The 22856-nt window shown below is 53.0% G+C and overlaps 1 protein-coding gene across 1 annotated transcript; it reads right to left on the reverse strand.

Annotated features, from left to right (window-relative positions):
- Window positions 1-2436: 2436 nt before the first annotated feature.
- Window positions 2437-13061, reverse strand: CIART (circadian associated repressor of transcription). The gene is made up of 6 exons (XM_069727988.1): window positions 12714-13061; window positions 6752-7303; window positions 6546-6621; window positions 4816-4894; window positions 4464-4602; window positions 2437-4387 (listed from the first exon to the last, which is right to left on the reverse strand). The coding sequence occupies exons 2-6, from the start codon at window positions 7286-7288 to the stop codon at window positions 3866-3868; spliced, it is 1353 nt and encodes a 450-aa protein (XP_069584089.1). The 5' UTR covers window positions 7289-7303; window positions 12714-13061; the 3' UTR covers window positions 2437-3865.
- Window positions 13062-22856: the final 9795 nt, after the last annotated feature.

Here is a 22856-nt window from a genome sequence, read left to right on the forward strand (position 1 = left end):
GCAAGGTGGCAGGGCTGCAGATCATCACAGCAACGATAGCAAGGTCACAGGGCATCATAGGAGCGAAAGCAAGGTGACAGGGTATGCAGAGCATCACAGCAACTAAAGCAAGGTGACAGGGTGTGCAGAGCATCACCAGAAAGGTGTCTGTGCATGCAGAGCATTGCAGCCATGATACAAAGGTGTTGGTGCATCTCGGCAACAATAGGTGTCAGGATACTAGAACATATGTATCTGGTGCCACCCATTGGAGGACAACTGTATCTCACACAACCTATAGGTGGTGCTAGAGAAAAAGTTTTTGATCTCTTCTAGAACGAAGACATCCTAGGACTGAAAATACAATTGGATGTGGATAAGGAGGAGGTTCAGAAATCTGGCCCCCCCCATTGGTTAATATATACCATCCTATTGTGCAGCCAGGTGTTGTATCAATAAGCATTTTGGAAAATATGAAAAACTATTTATAAGTCAAGGTTGGACAGTCCTTCATTTAGTGCTTAGTTTTTTCCCCTTAATGCTCATATTAGAGTGTTTAATTATGTAGCAAAACCTTGTAAATTTTGTCCATAAAGTACTTGTACCATTGACCACAGTATAAATATATTACGGGGAGGTTGAGACAAGTTAACATTTTTTATTTTTTTACTTGAATGCAATGTCCAGTAGAAGTCATAGTTGCCATTGGATTATAAGTAAAGATTCAGGATTTAAAAGGGAACCTGTCACCCCCAAAATCGAAGATGAGCTAAGGCCACCAGCATCAGGGGCTTATCTACAGCATTCTGTAATGCATTCTGTAATGCTGTAGATAAGCCCCCGATGTATCCTGAAAGATGAGAAAAAGAGCTTATATTATACTCACCCAGGGGCAATGTATTTCAACTAGTGAAAACTGCCTGCAGATTTACAGGTTTTATTCTGAAAATATTTGCAATACAGAGTCGACGTCACGATAAAGAGGTGTCATGGTGCACAGAATGTGGCCAGAAAGGTGTCAGGAGGAGCATCACAGCAATGATAGGAAGATGTCAGGGCGCGGAGAGCATTGCAGCTACGCAAGAAAAGTGTTGGGGATTGGAAAGCAAGGAGGCAAGGAAGAAAAATAAAAAAAAGGTGTCGGGGGTGAGCAGAGCATCACAGCCACAATAGGTGTCAGGACAAATGTAATGCATCTGGCACCACCCATAGGTGGCAAAACTCTCTCCCACAACCTTTTTGATCTCCAATAGGAGAACCAGGAGCCCTAGAGCTGAAGAAAGAATAGGAGGTGGATAAAGGCAAAGTTAGGAGATCTGGCCCCCATCGTTTAATATGTACCATCCCAATGTAGTTGCAGTCATGTGTTTTATCATTAAGTATTTTCGAAAATGTGGAAAACTATTTCTAAGTGAAAACTGGCTATTTAGTGCTTTTTTTCCCCTTCAATACTCGCATTAGAATAGTCAATTAAGTAGAAAGACCTTGGAAATTTTATCCAGAGTGCTTCTACAAGTGACCGCAGTGAAAATATAGAACAGGGAGGTTTTGAGGACATTTTCGTTTCCCTTTATGTCCAGTAGATGTCACTGTGTCCATTGCTTTATAAACAGATCTAACCTGGCTTCCTAACCAATGACATCTGCTGGTGGAATGTGGGTATTGCACAGTGAAAACTGCATGCAGATCTTCAGGTTTTATTCTGTAAGTATTTCCAAAACAAGGTATCACTGCCACACCAGCAAGGTGTCAGGACATGCGGAGTGTCGCGGCTATGATAGGTGTCAGGACACAGCTACGATAGAGGGGTGCGAGGACACGCAGAGCATCACTGCCACGCCAGAAAGGGGTCAAGACAATTTGGTGTGTAGCCACAGACCAGTGACTGCCTCCATCATGTGCCCGGCCAGTGCACAACCATCACTCACCTGAGGCAGAGATGGCACCATGGTGCAGTACGGGCAGACGATTAGCCGTGATGGAGAATGTCCAGCTGGGAAACCTGTCCTGGTGTAATGCACCTCCCCTTACCACACTACACCTGCCCAGGGGCAGTGTGTGGCTTCCGCTGCACACTGGTACCTGTAGTTCGCTGCCCCTCCATTGTTCCTACCTGGTTATGCCCGGAGGCCATTCCTGTTCTCCTGCGCTCACATGGCTCATTAGGTACAGCGCAGGGCACGGTCGCCACGCCTCAGCTCCACCCGCAGTCATTGCTTTATGTTCTGGCTGCCAGCACGTGTAGAGGCAGCACCACAGAAACAAGGCGCCGTATACTAGCACGTAACCACCGGGGCGGCCACTGTCTCCTAAGTCCAAGACGAAGACAGTCATAATCCACCATCTCATGCTCCAGAATGGCAAGGTCTCTGCTTGCTGCAATTTAACATCCTGAAGCTGGAGACTGACAGTTTGGTACAGTGTGCCAGTCCCAGTAGAAATAAAACACAGACACAATTTACATACAAAACTTAGTTTAATGTTAAAAAATAATAAAACAAAAAACAAACAAAAAAAACCCAAAACAAAACAGCGTGATCTTTGTCTCCAGTCCTCGCCATGTGGAGAGACTGGGCATTATGCCCCTAAAACACTCAGTGCTGCTGTGAGACCCCCCTCCTCCTATACTACAGCCCTGTCCCCATTAAAATCACCCCATAAATGTACCGCTGCCTCTCACAGGGCAGGCGAACACTTCCCTCCTGAAATACTCTGTACTGCTGTGGCGGAGGCGATATTACCAGGCTGCCTCCGCGGTGCATAGTACATAGCTGGAATTCTGCATAGACCGTCTTAGTGCATAGAGGTACTCGCTCCCCCCATGAAAATAAATACTTGTGCAATCATGTTTGCTGCTTTGTGTCAGAGGCAAAGCTGTGGGAGTTTCTCCGGTTTCTTACAGTGTCACCGAATAGGAGCGGGGGATAATACTCATTCACAGACGTTGGCACTGTGCGGAGAGAGGCGAGTGGCTACCGTCACATGGCGCCACCACCACTCAGGGCCACGCTAGTTGTCAGATTTTTACTGGAGGATCCCTTTAAGGTTACGGATTACTCTCCACATTTGGGCTTGCAGTGTCAGAGCCAAAAACAATCGTTATTTCTCCCCTTTTTAGAATTTTTGTCCTTGAATGCATTTAAAGGGGCAGGCCTCTAGTTATTAAAGGGATGTCACAATAGGGTTGTGGGTCCAGTAGGTGGTGCCAAGTCCACAAAGTGCTCAGGTTGCCCCCTTACTTTGGTTTTGTCCGACTGATCTAGCATTCATGATGAAATATTGCACATGCGCCACAGACTACAAGGATAGCACATGTGCAGAAGACTCCAAACTCCGCCCAACACCATTTTCTAGGGGAACAGCCAAAGGATGTGAGCGAAGGCAGATAGACCTGCGCATGTGACATGACAAAAAAAAAAAAATCCCATGGGGCATGTGGAGCAACACTAGAGGGGCCAATCAAAGCCAAGACAGGTAGGCTTGTGCCCGCCCATGAGGAGCAGTCAGTGTCCTTTTCAGGGAGTGTGTATATATACGCATGATCCCAGAGGCTAGGACAACTTTTTGAACATGCGCCTCTCACGCACAGTGGGGCAGATGTAGCAGACCCACATCCTCGGATTCTTTGTAAAAATTTTGGACCCATCTTACATGAGGGTGTGGAAATATTGCTGTTTGCCTGAAATACGCCTTTCATCAGTCTTTGGATCCAGCTCTCCATCATGATGAATAAAATTCCTCAAAAGTTAAATTAAGAAAAAACACGACACATCCGACTCCCCCCTCCATCTTGAAGCATGGTGGTGGTTGGGGGTCATTCATTAGACCCAAGACCAGGTGGTTTGGATCACATAGGCGAAGAGCGTTCTTGTAGACCTTACGGGGTCTAAGTATTCTCTCCATCAGGTCTACGAGCGGGAAGTAGTGGGAGGGAATGAGAATGGGGCTTGGAAGCGTCCAGACTCTGTGTGCCGCCATGTTGGGCGAGGGCCGGAGCACTTTGGCAGCGGACTGAAAGCTCTTCTGGGTTCTCTTGGAGGCTGGCAAGAGGAGAGATGGGTTTTTCTACCTCAGCTACAGTGATTGGATGAACCGGCGACAATGGCTGACTGTTCTGGACAAAGAAAATGACGCCACAACCGGGGGCGTTGGGTCCGAACAAGTCCTGGCCCAGGGTGCGGTTGAGATGATGCAGGTCGGCCTGGCTGAGCGGAGGATTACAGATGGGAGCGGTGTGCATCCACGTCATGTTCATATTGGGCCACTGAGCCAAGACCTGAGCCCTTTCCCTACAGCAGGCGCAGTCGGAGTGCAGCGGGGCCGGAGCGGCATGGTCGGGGGGACTCGGCATGGACTCTCTGCTGGACCTCAGGACCCTGCTCTTCTCTGGAGAGGAGTTGTCTGGTGGCTGCACAGGAGAGGAGGAAATGCAATTAGAGGGAGATCAGGAGTGAGCAGCAGCCGGCGGTGGGAGCGCAAATTACCTTGGACATTTTATATCGGGGTTCTTCCATATCATAGTCTGAGGATGATGACGAAAAAGAGGAATGGGAGCTGGCGACATCAGGGAACCAAACCTTCAACATCATCTCCACCTGCAGAAGAGTCCCCAGGTACCGCTCACTGTGAGGAAACATGGAGGGAAAGTCAGAGCCACGGAGGAATGGGAGCATGGAGGAGAGTAGGTGGGGCGCACACAGTGTAGGGGCTATATAACTGGGCGCATACAGTATAGGGGCTATATAACAGGGTGTATACAGTGTAGAGGAGACGAGTAATATATAATGCGTATAGGTGACATCAGGAGATGTAGTACAGGCGGCTACTACTACTCACCCAAACTCCGGCTTCTGAAGGACGCCCACGATCCTCTGTATACGGTCCATGGCGACGCTCTGCTGGAAGCTGCTTAATCCTGGGGAGAGAAGTGATTGAGGATGAGACACGGCCGCAGTCAGAGCCGCCAGGACGGCACTGGAGAATATCCGGGTGAATAATAGGCATCTACCTGGCTTCACTCTCTGCCATTAGTGGCACTGGGGTTTGAGGGTCCATCAGCATGCTCGCTAATACCCCCAGGTAGACAACTTAGGCTGGTTTCACACTTGATTTTGACAGAGCTGCGGAGGGCTGCGTAGTTCCTCTGTTAAGCTCCGCCCACTGATGCACCTCTTCCATTAAGCTCCACCTACGTCGGCATGCGTCCTGCGTACCCATCTTTAACATTGGGTACACAGGCCACGCGAATGTATGCGGATGCACCGACCGCAACAAAATGCAACATGTTGCGTTCGGCGCACCATCAAAACGACGCATGCGGAGGAACTACTCAGCCCTCCACAGCTTTGCCCAACGCATGCGTGAAACCAGCCGTACAAGGCCGAATGCCGCCTTGAGGTGCCTTGTGAGTTCATAGACAGAGACCCCCTATGTCGTTGACAAGCCTCAGTTTTAGCCCCTTTAACCAGGCACTGAGCTTATTCCAGTCTCCGCTGTCGCCCGCATCCCCGTGGGAGCCCTCGCACAGAACAACGTGACCTTCATTCGCTACAAACCCGGAAGAGACAGAGATGCATGCGAGAAACGGGTCAAGTATCGGAGCAGAGTCTTGGGCAGTCATGTCCTGTACACGTGGGACCCCAATAATAAACCTCACTGGGGGGCATTACATAAACGATGACACTGCCCTCACTATGATCCCCATACAAGTAAGCTGCCACTGGCCCTTCTAAGATCAGCACACTCCTGAAGCGCTCTGTGCTGCTGTGGCCTTGGTCACCTATCTACCAGGCCTTTCTGTAACTGCACGTTCCTTCCCTTGCCGATCCTCCGCCCCTGCTGCTCGGTTTTCTTTGATCCGACCTGCGCTGAGTCATTCGTCTGTAAGAAACACTGCAGACAACCCCCGGAGCAGCGCTCCGATCGATGCCTCCCATGAGAGTTTCAATCAGGTAAATCCCTGCACGGCGGGCTATTCCCGGGGCGAAGAATCACAGGCGAGAAACGCGAACTAGTGAGATTTCTAAAACCATGTCATAAGAGAATATTTGAAGGGAAATGTCCACTCAGTGTATAGATTTTTTAAAGGGATAACATCAGCATGCAGGCGTAGGTATAGAAGAAGACAAGGGCTGCACACAGCGGAACGACAAATCATTGTGCCGCCTCAGACAGCTGAGCGAATGGCGCCGCTGTCTGCAGCTCTGTGTGCAGGAACACCGCTGCGTCCCGTTATGTAATCCACCAACAATGAGAAGTGCAGGTGTCCTCAGCTAGAAAACACCGCCACTCACCACCTCCTAACCCCGCAACTCAGCATCTGCACAGAAATGTACGAGAAATGGGCATACTAAAGGGAAACTCCTCCCACCACGAGCACAAATCATACAGTAAATGCTCTGATATGGAACAGTGGGGGGGGATACAAGTACTGCCCCCTATGTACAAGTATCTAATTACTATAATACTGCTCCCTGTGTAGAAGAATATAACTACTATAACACTGCTCCCTATGTACAAGAGTATAACTACTATGATGCTGCATTACACATTTTAGGGTCACCCACCTCTTTCATATCTCCCACGCTTCAGTCCATTTAGAAGATTCGTTAGCGGCTTTATAAAACCTTGAAGTTCACGGCACTAAAAAGGTAAAAAAAAGAAAAAAAAAGTGAGCGATATTAGTTTTGTACCCCAAATGGCAGACTGTTATAGTCCTGTACACACCAGATGGCGGCATTACTGGGAATTACCACCATGAGCAAAGCAGTACCTTCTGGGCGAAGATCCGGTCTCCTTCTGTCACTTGTAAACTCGACTCCTTCTCCCTCCACCAACTTGAGGTCAGCTCAGTCTCCGGTTTTCGCTGCCTCTTGAGTCCTTGAGGGGATTCCAACTTTTCCTCATCTTGTAAGACTAAGTGCTTGAGTTGCTTGTCGGGTTTCTCCAGGGCCGTCCCTTCGTTAGTTAGGCTGCCCTGATCGTTACAAGAACTTGCCCTCCCGTCCGCCTCTCCCGGGTACAGGAGGTACTGCCCCGATCGTCGGAGCCACAAGGATCTCCTAGCTTGATACTCGTTCTCTAGGCGGATTAGGACTGGGTGGTCCGCACTCGTCAGCCGGGAATTTGGGATCATATGTGAGGTTTCAAAATCCCCTTCTGTTTTGTTGCTGCTTTCCTCCATGGAATCAGTGAGGAAGACGTCGAAGTCCACATACTTGTGCCCGTCTGGGTTGGTGGTGGTGGAATTACTAGCAGAACACAAGGAGTCAAAAGATGACAAGAAGTCGGAGGACTCGTTATCTTCCATGGAGTATTCAGAGGTCTGGAGGGGGAACAAAGAAGACAGTCAGATCTCAACATAGTGGGGGGGGAAGGAACAGCCGACAGCTCTTCCAGGTCCCCTATGCGCTTGCTTCATTTGACAGCTCTCTTCACCCCCCTGCCAGCACACAGATGGCTCTCTCCGGACCCTCCACACAAGTACTAGCTGTTAGGTTTGTCTTGACCGGCTCCCACACATATGCACATGGACTGCCATCTCCCGACCCCCCAATACACACTTCGTTCGACCAATTCCGTTCCGAGCCCCCATACACGTGCACTCGCTTTGGATGACAACACCCTCTCCCGATCCTGCAGCACAGGACGGCTGAGTCGTCACCGATTTCCCACCAGTCTGTTAATTTGGTGGTGGGAGGGGGAAGAAGGACGGGGCATGTTCAATTTCAACATGCCTGATCCTTGGTTCTCCATGTACATCAGCCGCTCCCTGACTTATCTGCCAGCTGCTTTTTATCTTAGCTCAACAAGCAAGTGCACAGGGCTGTGGGGGAGGGGATGTAAGGGATTAACAGGGCAGGTGGATAGCCACCTTACCGTTTTTTTCCCCCAGGTCTTTGATCCTAAAAGGGTACTGCAAGCACTTCTTCCCCATTGTAGTAAACTATCCCTACAAGCAGCAAACCAATATGGAGTTCCCCTTTAAGTCTCCTAGCCTTATGTTGTTATACAGCTCAGGTCTGTTTATATAATCTGTAATTCCCTTGTCATTAGTCCTGTCGAAAAGAAAAAAAAAAAAAAAATTGTTGACTCATTTCGCAACTCCTGAAGCAAAGGGCACGGCCCTCTGCTGGGACATGTGTGACTGCAGCTGCCAAGGCGAGGCGAGCCATCATGACACCACAGCGAGGCAATGTACGGCGCGTCGACACGTGTCAGCGTTATGCAACAGCGATCGCGTTACAAAAGTGGAAAGTGACTGGGGCGGAGGGTCCGTGATCAGATCCCGACAGGAGGGGGGCGGTGTTGGGGCAGAGGGACAACGGCAAGAATGGAAATAGGGGGGGAGGGAAGACATTACAAGCTGGAAACCCTACTCCAATCAGCCAACGGCGGAGCACGGGACAACTGCTGAGACTGTGCCGCCAGCCGGCCTTGCTCTGCGCCGACATGTGCGCGGCGGAAAACAGATTATCAAACTGGCACATGCTGTGCCCTGAGTGTATGCCAAGAGGAGCAGAGAGAAAACAAAGACCCGCCATCAACGGCGACATATACAAGCTCAGGGGAACACCACCAAAACAATCAGGTCAACCTGTGCGAGGTTACATTGTAGGTACTCCTTCCTGTAAAATGTCGTGGTCCAGAGGCCTGCAGGACTATAGGGGGCGGTCCTGTGCACATGAGCTCCTCCATGATGGCACAAACCAACCTTATGGACAGGAGCTGGTCTGAGTAGGTAATCCCCTTTTAAAAGTGGTCCCATCTTGACAAAGGGGCTTTGAAACAATCCGTCAATCAATTGGTGGCGGCGCATGTTAACTACCACATGCACAGACCCAGCCACTAGATTCGGTGGCCTTAGGGAAAGGTGGGTCTGAAAGGCTTTGCAAGAAAAAGGTAGAGGGCGAGCAGCACGTGACCATGTGCACATGTCTGATTGTCAATGGAGATGTCCCAACTAGAGGACAAAGCAGTGAAATGCTCTGCCGGAGTAATGGATGGCCGCGCATGCGCACCGCCACTGTATTAGCAGCCACAATAATCTATGGAGATGGCCCAACTAAAGGTGTCTAAAAGGTTCAAAGGTTTGAACTCTGCACATGAGCACTGCTATGTATGCATGTGCACCGCTATGTCCAACAGCCATATTCATCGTCTATGGGACTGTCCAAACTAGAGTACAGTGTTCTGAATTAGTCCAATGGGTTAGAATGGTGGGCCCGCAATGCCCACCATCATGTAAACAAGCCCACCGCCATGAAGGCCCTTTTGCACCAGGTGAGACTGGTGGGCCCACATGCACCATGTAAACATGCTCACCGACATGTAGGCCCTAGCGTATCGGGCGAGAATGGCATGCCCGCATGTGCACCGCCATTTAGGCCCTAGGGTACTGGGTGAGAATGGTGGGACCGCATGCGCACCGCAATGTAGGCCCTAGCATACTGGGTGAGAATGGTGGGCCTGTATGCACACCGCCATGTAAACATGCACACCAACATGTAGGCCCTGGCGTATCAGGTGAGAATGGTGTACCTGCATGTGCACCGCCATTTAGGCCTTAGTATACTGGGTGACAATGGTGGGCCCGCTACTAAACATGCGCTATGTAGGCCCTAGCATACTGGATGAGAATGGTAGGCCCGCATGCAAACCACAATGTAAGCCCTGGCGTACTGAGTGAGAATGTTGGGCCCGCATGTGCACCACCATTTAGGCCCTAGTGTACTGGGTGAGAATGGTAGGCCCATATGTGCATCACCATTTAGGCTCTAGCGTACTGGGCGAGAATGGTGGGCCCGCATGTGCACCGCCAGGTAGGCACTTAAGGTGGATTTTGCTAAAGACTGGTCCTGGTATAATCATTCTTTGATTGGGATGGAAGTTACAGATAATGAAGACCAAATGTGCCCCTTCCCTGGCGGTCCATCATAAGTTGGTCACCGGCCGCCATAAATTACAATGTCTGCCTCCTAAAAGAGTCAGGACATTACTTCATAATTAACCGAGTGTCCATAAGCATGGCCGCTCTAGTCTATGCCAATGAGGTCTCCACATTGTGCTTTCATGAAGCGCTTTGGACAAACTTTTGGGGACTTAGGGGAACTCCACCTTCAGTCATCTACATATCAGGAGACAAAGTGACTACTGATCCTCAGTGTGAAGGAGAAGCTGAGATACAATCGATATGTGGTGGAGTGCCCCTTTTGGAAACCGTGATTTCTGGGCTGGGGCAAATTCCCCTTGTGACTGTGCCATCTTTATTATTGCTCTGGGTTCGACCATAGTGTCTATACAAAACAAACAAGTCCTTGCCCATAGCAACCAATCAGGTCACTGAATTTCATTTTCAAATCTGCCTCAGAAAAATGAGAGCTGACTGTTGATTGGTCGCCAAGGACAACACCTATGCTGAGGTAATATGGCTGTCTAATAAGGGCAAAAATGGCTGTAAACGGGAAAAAGTCAATCATGATGCGGAATAAACAGTGTGACACAGGTGTGACGCTCGCAGAAAGGTTTATACAGCTCGACGGCTCATTATAACAGCGGCAGAAGGCTCCCCTGCCAGCCAGGGCTTTATAATGAGGCGACCGGCACCAAGGCCTGTGGGAGACGCCATGTATATAGAAAGCAGCAGCCAATCACATCGCAGGAAGGGACAGAAAAAAGCAACACTGTCTGGTAGCCACCAATGCCGGCCTGTGGAGCGGAGCAGGAGGCAGCAACATGGGGAATACGTGGCAGAGCAACAACAAACTGCCATTTCATACACCCTTAAAGGAGTGCTTCAGAAATAGAAAAAAGATGGCTCCTTCTTCCAAAATCAGAGCCACACAAGGTTGTGACTGGTAATGTGACTCAGCAATGAAGAGGTGCAATACAGCGAGCAACCTGCAGACAAATAAGGCGCTGTTTGTGGAAGAAAGCTGCTAGTGGGACAGTAAGACCCAGACCCCCAATTGCTACCGTGTGTGTGTACTTACACACTGCTCCCTAGAAACCGTCAGCATGCTGATCTTGGCCTACACACTGCTCCCTAGAAACCGTCAGCATGCTGATCTTGGCCTACACACTGCTCCCTAGAAACCGTCAGCATGCTGATCTTGGCCTACACACTGCTCCCTAGAAACCGTCAGCATGCTGATCTTGGCAGTAGGCACTTTGAACACTGCAGGGATTTGCTTCTTTGCCATAAATTACTAGACAGGTGAGATCTGCCCAATATTAACCCCAGATGGGTTGATGCAGCCTCTCCCCTTTATGTGCTAACCCTTACATCAGCAGACTGTGCACCCATCACACATACACACTCTCTCCAGCACTGTGGCGCTGCGGCCGATCAGTTGCCTTCTCCCCTCACGGATCACACAGACACTTGCTCTCCAGCACTGCGGCCGATCAGTTGCCTTCTCCCCTCAGGGATCACACAGACACTTGCTCTCCAGCACTGCGGCCGATCAGTTGCCGTCTCCCCTCACGGATCACACAGACACTTGCTCTCCAGCACTGCGGCCGATCAGTTGCCTTCTCCCCTCACGGATCACACAGACACTTGCTCTCCAGCACTGCGGCCGATCAGTTGCCGTCTCCCCTCAGGGATCACACAGACACTTGCTCTCCAGCACTGCGGCCGATCAGTTGCAGTCTCCCCTCAGGGATCACACAGACACTTGCTCTCCAGCACTGCGGCCGATCAGTTGCCGTCTCCCCTCAGGGATCACACAGACACTTGCTCTCCAGCACTGCGGCCGATCAGTTGCCGTCTCCCCTCAGGGATCACACAGACACTTGCTCTCCAGCACTGCCGCCGATCAGTTGCAGTCTCCCCTCAGGGATCACACAGACACTTGCTCTCCAGCACTGCGGCCGATCAGTTGCAGTCTCCCCTCAGGGATCACACAGACACTTGCTCTCCAGCACTGCGGCCGATCAGTTGCCTTCTCCCCTCACGGATCACACAGACACTTGCTCTCCAGCACTGCGGCCGATCAGTTGCAGTCTCCCCTCAGGGATCACACAGACACTTGCTCTCCAGCACTGCGGCCGATCAGTTGCAGTCTCCCCTCAGGGATCACACAGACACTTGCTCTCCAGCACTGCGGCCGATCAGTTGCAGTCTCCCCTCAGGGATCACACAGACACTTGCTCTCCAGCACTGCGGCCGATCAGTTGCAGTCTCCCCTCAGGGATCACACAGACACTTGCTCTCCAGCACTGCGGCCGATCAGTTGCCGTCTCCCCTCAGGGATCACACAGACACTTGCTCTCCAGCACTGCGGCCGATCAGTTGCCTTCTCCCCTCAGGGATCACACAGACACTTGCTCTCCAGCACTGCGGCCGATCAGTTGCCGTCTCCCCTCAGGGATCACACAGACACTTGCTCTCCAGCACTGCGGCCGATCAGTTGCCTTCTCCCCTCAGGGATCACACAGACACTTGCTCTCCAGCACTGCGGCCGATCAGTTGCCTTCTCCCCTCACGGATCACACAGACACTTGCTCTCCAGCACTGCGGCCGATCAGTTGCCTTCTCCCCTCAGGGATCACACAGACACTTGCTCTCCAGCACTGCGGCCGATCAGTTGCCTTCTCCCCTCAGGGATCACACAGACACTTGCTCTCCAGCACTGCGGCCGATCAGTTGCCTTCTCCCCTCACGGATCACACAGACACTTGCTCTCCAGCACTGTGGCGCTGCGGCCGATCCCCCTCTGCCCCGCACTCACCTGTCTGCGCGCTTTGTGCTGTCTCTGGGTGGTGTCGGCTCGTGACGCTCACTGCCCACCAACAAACAATAACGGTCCCTTTAGCCCACTGCGGTGTCTCCGGTCCTAGCAGGGGCGACGTCTCCTGGTGGCGGACTCCTCGGTGCCGAGCTCTCCTTGCTGGGCGCTGTCAGTGACAGCGGAGGTCTCTACAGCGCAAGCTGTCTCTGCACATGTGCCATATATATGGGGGTCTCCAACTGTCAGGTCAGGGGTCTCTGATGCTCGCAGCTCTGCAGGCAGCAACCGTCTCTCTCCGTCCCCGGATGTCTCTGCAGATCCCTGGGCTGTCTCACACCAGCGAACACTAAAGAAACACGTGCGCCCCATCACGTGTATCCCCCTGTGCGACCGAGTCTCCTCTCCTGTTGGTCAGAGAGGACACTCCCACCTCAGCCGGAACACACTCTTGTCAGCGATCGGATTGGCTAAAGGTAGAGGAGGCGGAAACAAAAGAGGCGTGGATATGTTTTGATTGGTCAGCGGGTGGTGCGCACGCACTCGCCCATTACATGTGGACTTGGGAAACAGTAGTAGGTGCAATGTGATGGGCGGGGAGCAGAGGGCGGAGACCTGCACGGTGATTGGAGGAATAGAAATAGTAGCGGGCGGGCACTGCTGGTGGTGAGGGGTTACGGCGTGCTCATTGATGGAGCGGCGGGGTAGTGTGGGAGCTGGGACTGCTCTATGTAAAGTATGGGGGAGGAGGGGGATGGTGGTGAATGATCAATAATCGCACTAGTATCCAGTTATGACGTTATCAGGATTATTAGCCGAGACCTAAACCAGTGGGATACAATTAGATTGCGGGCCTGTATATACCGAGGGGTCTGGTGTCTGTATATAGGGGGGGGGGGGGGGTCTGGTGTCTGTATATAGGGGGGGGGGGGTCTGGTGTCTGTATATAGAGGGGGGGGGTCTGGTGTCTGTATATAGAGGGGGGTCTGGTGTCTGTATATAGAGGGGGGGGGTCTGGTGTCTATATAGAGGGGGGGGGTCTGGTGTCTGTATATAGAGGGGGGGGGGGTCTGGTGTCTGTATATAGAGGGGGGGGGTCTGGTGTCTGTATATAGAGGGGGGTCTGGTGTCTGTATATAGAGGGGGGTCTGGTGTCTGTATATAGAGGGGGGGGGTCTGGTGTCTATATAGAGGGGGGGGGTCTGGTGTCTGTATATAGAGGGGGGTCTGGTGTCTGTATATAGGGGGGGGGGGGGTCTGGTGTCTGTATATAGGGGGGGGGGGTCTGGTGTCTGTATATAGAGGGGGGGGGTCTGGTGTCTGTATATAGAGGGGGGTCTGGTGTCTGTATATAGAGGGGGGGGGTCTGGTGTCTATATAGAGGGGGGGGGTCTGGTGTCTGTATATAGAGGGGGGGGGGGTCTGGTGTCTGTATATAGAGGGGGGGGTCTGGTGTCTGTATATAGAGGGGGGTCTGGTGTCTGTATATAGAGGGGGGTCTGGTGTCTGTATATAGAGGGGGGGGGTCTGGTGTCTATATAGAGGGGGGGGGTCTGGTGTCTGTATATAGAGGGGGGTCTGGTGTCTGTATATAGAGGGGGGGGTCTGGTGTCTGTATATAGAGGGGGGGGTCTGGTGTCTGTATATAGAGGGGGGGGGGTCTGGTGTCTATATAGAGGGGGGGGTCTGGTGTCTGTATATAGGGGGGGGGGTCTGGTGTCTGTATATAGAGGGGGGGGTCTGGTGTCTGTATATAGAGGGGGGGGGGGTCTGGGGTCTATATACCGAGGGGTCTGGTGTCTGTATATAGGGGGGGGGGTCTGGTGTCTGTATATAGAGGGGGGGATCTGGTGTCTATATAGAGGGGGGGGTCTGGTGTCTATATAGAGGGGGGGGTCTGGTGTCTATATAGAGGGGGGGGTCTGGTGTCTGTATATAGGGGGGGGGTCTGGTGTCTGTATATAGAGGGGGGGGGTCTGGTGTCTGTATATAGGGGGGGGGGTCTGGTGTCTGTATATAGAGGGGGGGGGTCTGGTGTCTATATAGAGGGGGGGGTCTGGTGTCTGTATATAGGGGGGGGGGTCTGGTGTCTGTATATAGAGGGGGGGGTCTGGTGTCTGTATATAGAGGGGGGGGGGGTCTGGGGTCTATATACCGAGGGGTCTGGTGTCTGTATATAGGGGGGGGGTCTGGTGTCTGTATATAGAGGGGGGGATCTGGTGTCTATATAGAGGGGGGGGTCTGGTGTCTATATAGAGGGGGGGGTCTGGTGTCTATATAGAGGGGGGGGTCTGGTGTCTGTATATAGGGGGGGGGTCTGGTGTCTGTATATAGAGGGGGGGGTCTGGTGTCTGTATATAGGGGGGGGGGTCTGGTGTCTGTATATAGAGGGGGGGGGTCTGGTGTCTGTATATAGAGGGGGGTCTAGTGTCTGTATATAGGGGGGGGTCTGGTGTCTGTATATAGAGGGGGGGGTCTGGTGTCTGTATATAGGGGGGGGGGTCTGGTGTCTGTATATAGAGGGGGGGGGTCTGGTGTCTGTATATAGAGGGGGGGGTCTGGTGTCTGTATATAGAGGGGGGGTCTGGTGTCTATATAGAGGGGGGGGTCTGGTGTCTGTATATAGAGGGGGGGGTCTGGTGTCTGTATATAGAGGGGGGGTCTGGTGTCTGTATATAGAGGGGGGGGTCTGGTGTCTGTATATAGAGGGGGGGGTCTGGTGTCTGTATATAGAGGGGGGGGGTCTGGTGTCTATATAGAGGGGGGGGTCTGGTGTCTGTATATAGGGGGGGGTCTGGTGTCTGTATATAGAGGGGGGGGTCTGGTGTCTGTATATAGAGGGGGGGGGGGTCTGGGGTCTATATACCGAGGGGTCTGGTGTCTGTATATAGGGGGGGGGTCTGGTGTCTGTATATAGAGGGGGGGTCTGGTGTCTATATAGAGGGGGGGGTCTGGTGTCTATATAGAGGGGGGGGTCTGGTGTCTGTATATAGGGGGGGGGTCTGGTGTCTGTATATAGAGGGGGGGGGTCTGGTGTCTGTATATAGGGGGGGGGTCTGGTGTCTGTATATAGAGGGGGGGGGTCTGGTGTCTGTATATAGAGGGGGGTCTGGTGTCTGTATATAGGGGGGGGGTCTGGTGTCTGTATATAGAGGGGGGGGTCTGGTGTCTGTATATAGGGGGGGGGGTCTGGTGTCTGTATATAGAGGGGGGGGTCTGGTGTCTGTATATAGAGGGGGGGGTCTGGTGTCTGTATATAGAGGGGGGGGTCTGGTGTCTATATAGAGGGGGGGGTCTGGTGTCTGTATATAGAGGGGGGGGGGTCTGGTGTCTGTATATAGGGGGGGGTCTGGTGTCTGTATATAGAGGGGGGGGTCTGGTGTCTGTATATAGAGGGGGGGGTCTGGTGTCTATATAGAGGGGGGGGGGTCTGGTGTCTGTATATAGAGGGGGGGGTCTGGTGTCTGTATATAGGGGGGGGGTCTGGTGTCTGTATATAGAGGGGGGGGGTCTGGTGTCTATATAGAGGGGGGGGTCTGGTGTCTATATAGAGGGGGGGGTCTGGTGTCTATATAGAGGGGGGGGTCTGGTGTCTGTATATAGGGGGGGGGTCTGGTGTCTGTATATAGAGGGGGGGGGTCTGGTGTCTGTATATAGGGGGGGGGTCTGGTGTCTGTATATAGAGGGGGGGGGTCTGGTGTCTGTATATAGAGGGGGTCTGGTGTCTGTATATAGGGGGGGGGTCTGGTGTCTGTATATAGAGGGGGGGGTCTGGTGTCTGTATATAGGGGGGGGGGTCTGGTGTCTGTATATAGAGGGGGGGGTCTGGTGTCTGTATATAGAGGGGGGGGTCTGGTGTCTATATAGAGGGGGGGGTCTGGTGTCTGTATATAGAGGGGGGGGGGTCTGGTGTCTGTATATAGGGGGGGGGTCTGGTGTCTGTATATAGAGGGGGGGGTCTGGTGTCTGTATATAGAGGGGGGGGGGTCTGGTGTCTATATAGAGGGGGGGGGTCTGGTGTCTGTATATAGAGGGGGGGGGTCTGGTATCTGTATATAAAGGGGGGTCTGGTGTCTGTATATAGAGGGGGGGGGGTCTGGTGTCTATATAAAGGGGGGTCTGGTGTCTGTATATAGAGGGGGGGGGTCTGGTGTCTGTATATAAAGGGGGGTCTGGTGTCTGTATATAGAGGGGGGGGGGTCTGGTGTCTGTATATAGAGGGGGGGGTCTGGTGTCTGTATATAGAGGGGGGGGTCTGGTGTCTGTATATAGAGGGGGGGGTCTGGTGTCTGTATATAGAGGGGTGGGGGTCTGGTGTCTGTATATAAAGGGGGGGTCTGGTGTCTGTATATAGAGGGGGGGGGGGTCTGGTGTCTGTATATAGAGGGGGGGGGTCTGGTGTCTGTATATAAAGGGGGGTCTGGTGTCTGTATATAGAGGGGGGGTCTGGTGTCTGTATATAGAGGGGGGGTCTGGTGTCTGTATATAGAGGGGGGGGGTCTGGTGTCTATATAGAGGGGGGGGGTCTGGTGTCTGTAAATAGAGGGGGGGGTCTGGTGTCTGTATATAAAGGGGGGTCTGGTGTCTATATAGAGGGGGGGGTCTGGTGTCTGTATATAGAGGGGGGGGTCTGGTGTCTGTATATAAAGGGGGGTCTGGTGTCTGTATATAGAGGGGGGGGGTCTGGTGTCTGTATATAGAGGGGGGGGGTCTGGTGTCTGTATATAAAGGGGGGTCTGGTGTCTGTATATAGAGGGGGGGGTCTGGTGTCTGTATATAGAGGGGGGGGGTCTGGTGTCTGTATATAAAGGGGGGTCTGGTGTCTGTATATAGAGGGGGGGGTCTGGTGTCTGTATATAGAGGGGGGGGGTCTGGTGTCTGTATATAGAGGGGGGGGGTCTGGTGTCTATATAGAGGGGGGGGTCTGGTGTCTGTATATAGAGGGGGGGGTCTGGTGTCTGTATATAAAGGGGGGTCTGGTGTCTGTATATAGAGGGGGGGGTCTGGTGTCTGTATATAGAGGGGGGGGTCTGGTGTCTGTATATAGAGGGGGGGGGTCTGGTGTCTGTATATAGAGGGGGGGGTCTGGTGTCTGTATATAGAGGGGGGGGTCTGGTGTCTATATAGAGGGGGGGGTCTGGTGTCTGTATATAGAGGGGGGGGTCTGGTGTCTGTATATAGAGGGGGGGGTCTGGTGTCTGTATATAGAGGGGGGTCTGGTGTCTGTATATAGAGGGGGGGGTCTGGTGTCTGTATATAGAGGGGGGGGTCTGGTGTCTGTATATAGAGGGGGGGGGTCTGGTGTCTGTATATAGAGGGGGGGTCTGGTGTCTGTATATAGAGGGGGGGTCTGGTGTCTGTATATAGAGGGGGTGGGTCTGGTGTCTGTATATAGAGGGGGGGGGTCTGGTGTCTGTATATAGAGGGGGGGGTCTGGTGTCTGTATATTGAGGGGGGGGTCTGGTGTCTGTATATAGAGGGGGGGGTCTGGTGTCTGTATATAGAGGGGGGGGTCTGGTGTCTGTATATAGGGGGGGGGTCTGGTGTCTGTATATAGGGGGGGTCTGGTGTCTGTATATAGAGGGGGGGGTCTGGTGTCTGTATATAGGGGGGGTCTGGTGTCTGTATATAGAGGGGGGGTCTGGTGTCTGTATATAGAGGGGGGGTCTGGTGTCTGTATATAGGGGGGGGTCTGGTGTCTGTATATAGGGGGGGGTCTGGTGTCTGTATATAGGGGGGGGTCTGGTGTCTGTATATAGGGGGGGGTCTGGTGTCTGTATATAGGGGGGGTCTGGTGTCTGTATATAGGGGGGGGTCTGGTGTCTGTATATAGGGGGGGTCTGGTGTCTGTATATAGCGGGGGGGTCTGGTGTCTGTATATAGAGGGGGGGGTCTGGTGTCTGTATATAGAGGGGGGGGTCTGGTGTCTGTATATAGAGGGGGGGGTCTGGTGTCTGTATATAGAGGGGGGGTCTGGTGTCTGTATATAGGGGGGGTCTGGTGTCTATATAGAGGGGGGGGTCTGGTGTCTGTATATAGAGGGGGGGGGTCTGGTGTCTGTATATAGAGGGGGGGGGGTCTGGGGTCTATATACCGAGGGGTCTGTATATACCGAGGGGTCTGGTGTCTGTATATAGAGGGGGGTCTGGTGTCTGTATATAGAGGGGGGGGTCTGGTGTCTGTATATAGAGGGGGGGGTCTGATGTCTGTATATAGAGGGGGGGGTCTGGTGTCTGTATATAGAGGGGGGGTCTGGTGTCTGTATATAGGGGGGGGTCTGGTGTCGGTATATAGAGGGGGGGTCTGGTGTCTGTATATAGAGGGGGGGGTCTGGTGTCTGTATATAGAGGGGGGGGTCTGGTGTCTGTATATAGAGAGGGGGGTCTGGTGTCTGTATATAGAGGGGGGTCTGGTGTCTGTATATAGAGGGGGGGTCTGGTGTCTGTATATAGAGGGGGGGTCTGGTGTCTGTATATAGAGGGGGGGGTCTGGTGTCTATATAGAGGGGGGGGGTCTGGTGTCTGTATATAGAGGGGGGGGTCTGGTGTCTGTATATAAAGGGGGGTCTGGTGTCTATATAGAGGGGGGGTCTGGTGTCTGTATATAGAGGGGGGGGTCTGGTGTCTGTATATAAAGGGGGGTCTGGTGTCTGTATATAGAGGGGGGGGGTCTGGTGTCTGTATATAGAGGGGGGGGGTCTGGTGTCTGTATATAAAGGGGGGTCTGGTGTCTGTATATAGAGGGGGGGGGTCTGGTGTCTGTATATAGAGGGGGGGGGTCTGGTGTCTGTATATAAAGGGGGGTCTGGTGTCTGTATATAGAGGGGGGGGGGTCTGGTGTCTGTATATAGAGGGGGGGGGTCTGGTGTCTGTATATAGAGGGGGGGGTCTGGTGTCTATATAGAGGGGGGGGGTCTGGTGTCTGTATATAGAGGGGGGGGTCTGGTGTCTGTATATAAAGGGGGGGTCTGGTGTCTGTATATAGAGGGGGGGGTCTGGTGTCTGTATATAGAGGGGGGGGGTCTGGTGTCTGTATATAGAGGGGGGGTCTGGTGTCTGTATATAGAGGGGGGGGTCTGGTGTCTATATAGAGGGGGGGGTCTGGTGTCTGTATATAGAGGGGGGGGTCTGGTGTCTGTATATAGAGGGGGGGGTCTGGTGTCTGTATATAGAGGGGGGTCTGGTGTCTGTATATAGAGGGGGGGTCTGGTGTCTGTATATAGAGGGGGGGGGGGTCTGGTGTCTGTATATAGAGGGGGGGGTCTGGTGTCTGTATATAGAGGGGGGGGGTCTGGTGTCTGTATATAGAGGGGGGGTCTGGTGTCTGTATATAGAGGGGGTGGGTCTGGTGTCTGTATATAGAGGGGGGGGGTCTGGTGTCTGTATATAGAGGGGGGGGTCTGGTGTCTGTATATTGAGGGGGGGGTCTGGTGTCTGTATATAGAGGGGGGGGTCTGGTGTCTGTATATAGAGGGGGGGGTCTGGTGTCTGTATATAGGGGGGGGGTCTGGTGTCTGTATATAGGGGGGGTCTGGTGTCTGTATATAGAGGGGGGGGGGTCTGGTGTCTGTATATAGGGGGGGTCTGGTGTCTGTATATAGAGGGGGGTCTGGTGTCTGTATATAGAGGGGGGGTCTGGTGTCTGTATATAGGGGGGGTCTGGTGTCTGTATATAGGGGGGGGGTCTGGTGTCTGTATATAGGGGGGGGTCTGGTGTCTGTATATAGGGGGGGGTCTGGTGTCTGTATATAGGGGGGGGGGTCTGGTGTCTGTATATAGGGGGGGTCTGGTGTCTGTATATAGGGGGGGGTCTGGTGTCTGTATATAGCGGGGGGGTCTGGTGTCTGTATATAGAGGGGGGGGGGTCTGGTGTCTGTATATAGAGGGGGGGGTCTGGTGTCTGTATATAGAGGGGGGGGTCTGGTGTCTGTATATAGAGGGGGGGGGTCTGGGGTCTATATACCGAGGGGTCTGTATATACCGAGGGGTCTGGTGTCTATATAGAGGGCGGGGGGGTCTGGTGTCTGTATATAGAGGGGGGGGTCTGGTGTCTGTATATAGAGGGGGGGGGTCTGGGGTCTATATACCGAGGGGTCTGTATATACCGAGGGGTCTGGTGTCTATATAGAGGGGGGGGGTCTGTATATACCGAGGGGTCTGGTGTCTATATAGAGGGGGGGGTCTGTATATACCGAGGGGTCTGGTGTCTATATAGAGGGGGGGGGGGGTCTGTATATACCGAGGGGTCTGGTGTCTATATAGAGGGGGGGGGTCTGGTGTCTGTATATAGAGGGGGGTCTGGTGTCTGTATATAGAGGGGGGTCTGGTGTCTGTATATAGAGGGGGGTCTGGTGTCTGTATATAGAGGGGGGGGTCTGGTGTCTGTATATAGAGGGGGGGGTCTGGTGTCTGTATATAGAGGGGGGGGGGGTCTGGTGTCTGTATATAGAGGGGGGGGTCTGGTGTCTGTATATAGAGGGGGGGGTCTGGTGTCTGTATATAGAGGGGGGGGTCTGGTGTCTGTATATAGAGGGGGGGGTCTGGGGTCTATATACCGAGGGGTCTGTATATACCGAGGGGTCTGGTGTCTATATAGAGGGGGGGAGGTCTGGTGTCTGTATATAGAGGGGGGGGGGTCTGGTATCTGTATATAGAGGGGGGGGGTCTGGGGTCTATATACCGAGGGGTCTGTATATACCGAGGGGTCTGGTGTCTATATAGAGGGGGGGGTCTGGGGTCTATATACCGAGGGGTCTGTATATACCGAGGGGTCTGGTGTCTATATAGAGGGGGGGGGGTCTGTATATACCGAGGGGTCTGGTGTCTATATAGAGGGGGGGGGTCTGTATATACCGAGCGGTCTGGTGTCTATATAGAGGGGGGTCTGGTGTCTGTATATAGAGGGGGGTCTGGTGTCTGTATATAGAGGGGGGTCTGGTGTCTGTATATAGAGGGGGGTCTGGTGTCTGTATATAGAGGGGGGTCTGGTGTCTGTATATAGAGGGGGGTCTGGTGTCTGTATATAGAGGGGGGGGTCTGGTGTCTGTATATAGAGGGGGGGGTCTGGTGTCTGTATATAGAGGGGGGGTCTGGTGTCTGTATATAGAGGGGGGGGTCTGGTGTCTGTATATAGAGGGGGGGTCTGGTGTCTGTATATAGAGGGGGGGGTCTGGTGTCTGTATATAGAGGGGGGGGGTCTGGTGTCTGTATATAGAGGGGGGGTCTGGTGTCTGTATATAGAGGGGGGGGGTCTGGTGTCTGTATATAGAGGGGGGGGTCTGGGGTCTGTATATACCGAGGGGTCTGGTGTCTATATAGAGGGGGGGGGGTCTGGTGTCTGTATATAGAGGGGGGGGGGGTCTGGGGTCTATATACCGAGGGGTCTGTATATACCGAGGGGTCTGTATATACCGAGGGGTCTGGTGTCTATATAGAGGGGGGGGGGTCTGTATATACCGAGGGGTCTGGCGTCTGTATATAGAGGGGGGTCTGGCGTCTGTATATAGAGGGGAGTCTGGTGTCTGTATATAGAGGGGGGTCTGGTGTCTGTATATAGAGGGGAGTCTGGTGTCTGTATATAGGGGGGGTCTTGTGTCTGTATATAGAGGGGGGGGGTCTGGTGTCTGTATATAGAGGGGGGGTCTGGTGTCTGTTTATAGAGGGGGGGGTCTGGTGTCTGTATATAGAGGGGGGGGGGGTCTGGTGTCTGTATATAGAGGGGGGGGGTCTGGTGTCTGTATATAGAGGGGGGGGTCTGGTGTCTGTATATAGAGGGGGGGGTGTCTGGGGTCTGTATATACCGAGGGGTCTGGTGTCTATATAGAGGGGGGGGGGGGTCTGGTGTCTGTATATAGAGGGGGGGTCTGGTGTCTGTATATAGAGGGGGGGGGGTCTGGGGTCTATATACCGAGGGGTCTGTATATACCGAGGGGTCTGGTGTCTATATAGAGGGGGGGGGGGTCTGTATATACCGAGGGGTCTGGTGTCTATATAGAGGGGGGGTCTGTATATACCGAGGGGTCTGGTGTCTATATAGAGGGGGGGTCTGGGGTCTATATACCGAGGGGTCTGGTGTCTGTATATAGAGGGGGGTCTGGTGTCTGTATATAGAGGGGGGGGGGGTCTGGTGTCTGTATATAGAGGGGGG

This window comes from Ranitomeya imitator, chromosome 1 (genome assembly GCF_032444005.1).
Source record: "Ranitomeya imitator isolate aRanImi1 chromosome 1, aRanImi1.pri, whole genome shotgun sequence".
NCBI lineage: Eukaryota > Metazoa > Chordata > Amphibia > Anura > Dendrobatidae > Ranitomeya > Ranitomeya imitator.

Bases quoted from the DNA above. Each gene is read 5' to 3' on its own strand.
- CIART (XM_069727988.1), bottom strand. From the start codon at position 7,288: ATGGAAGATAACGAGTCCTCCGACTTCTTGTCATCTTTTGACTCCTTG. The intron at 6,622-6,751 runs GTACTGCTTTGC...TTACCTTTTTAG, and splicing joins ACCGGATCTTCGCCCAGAAG to TGCCGTGAACTTCAAGGTTT. The intron at 4,603-4,815 runs GTGAGTAGTAGT...GTTTCCTCACAG, and splicing joins CTTCAGAAGCCGGAGTTTGG to TGAGCGGTACCTGGGGACTC.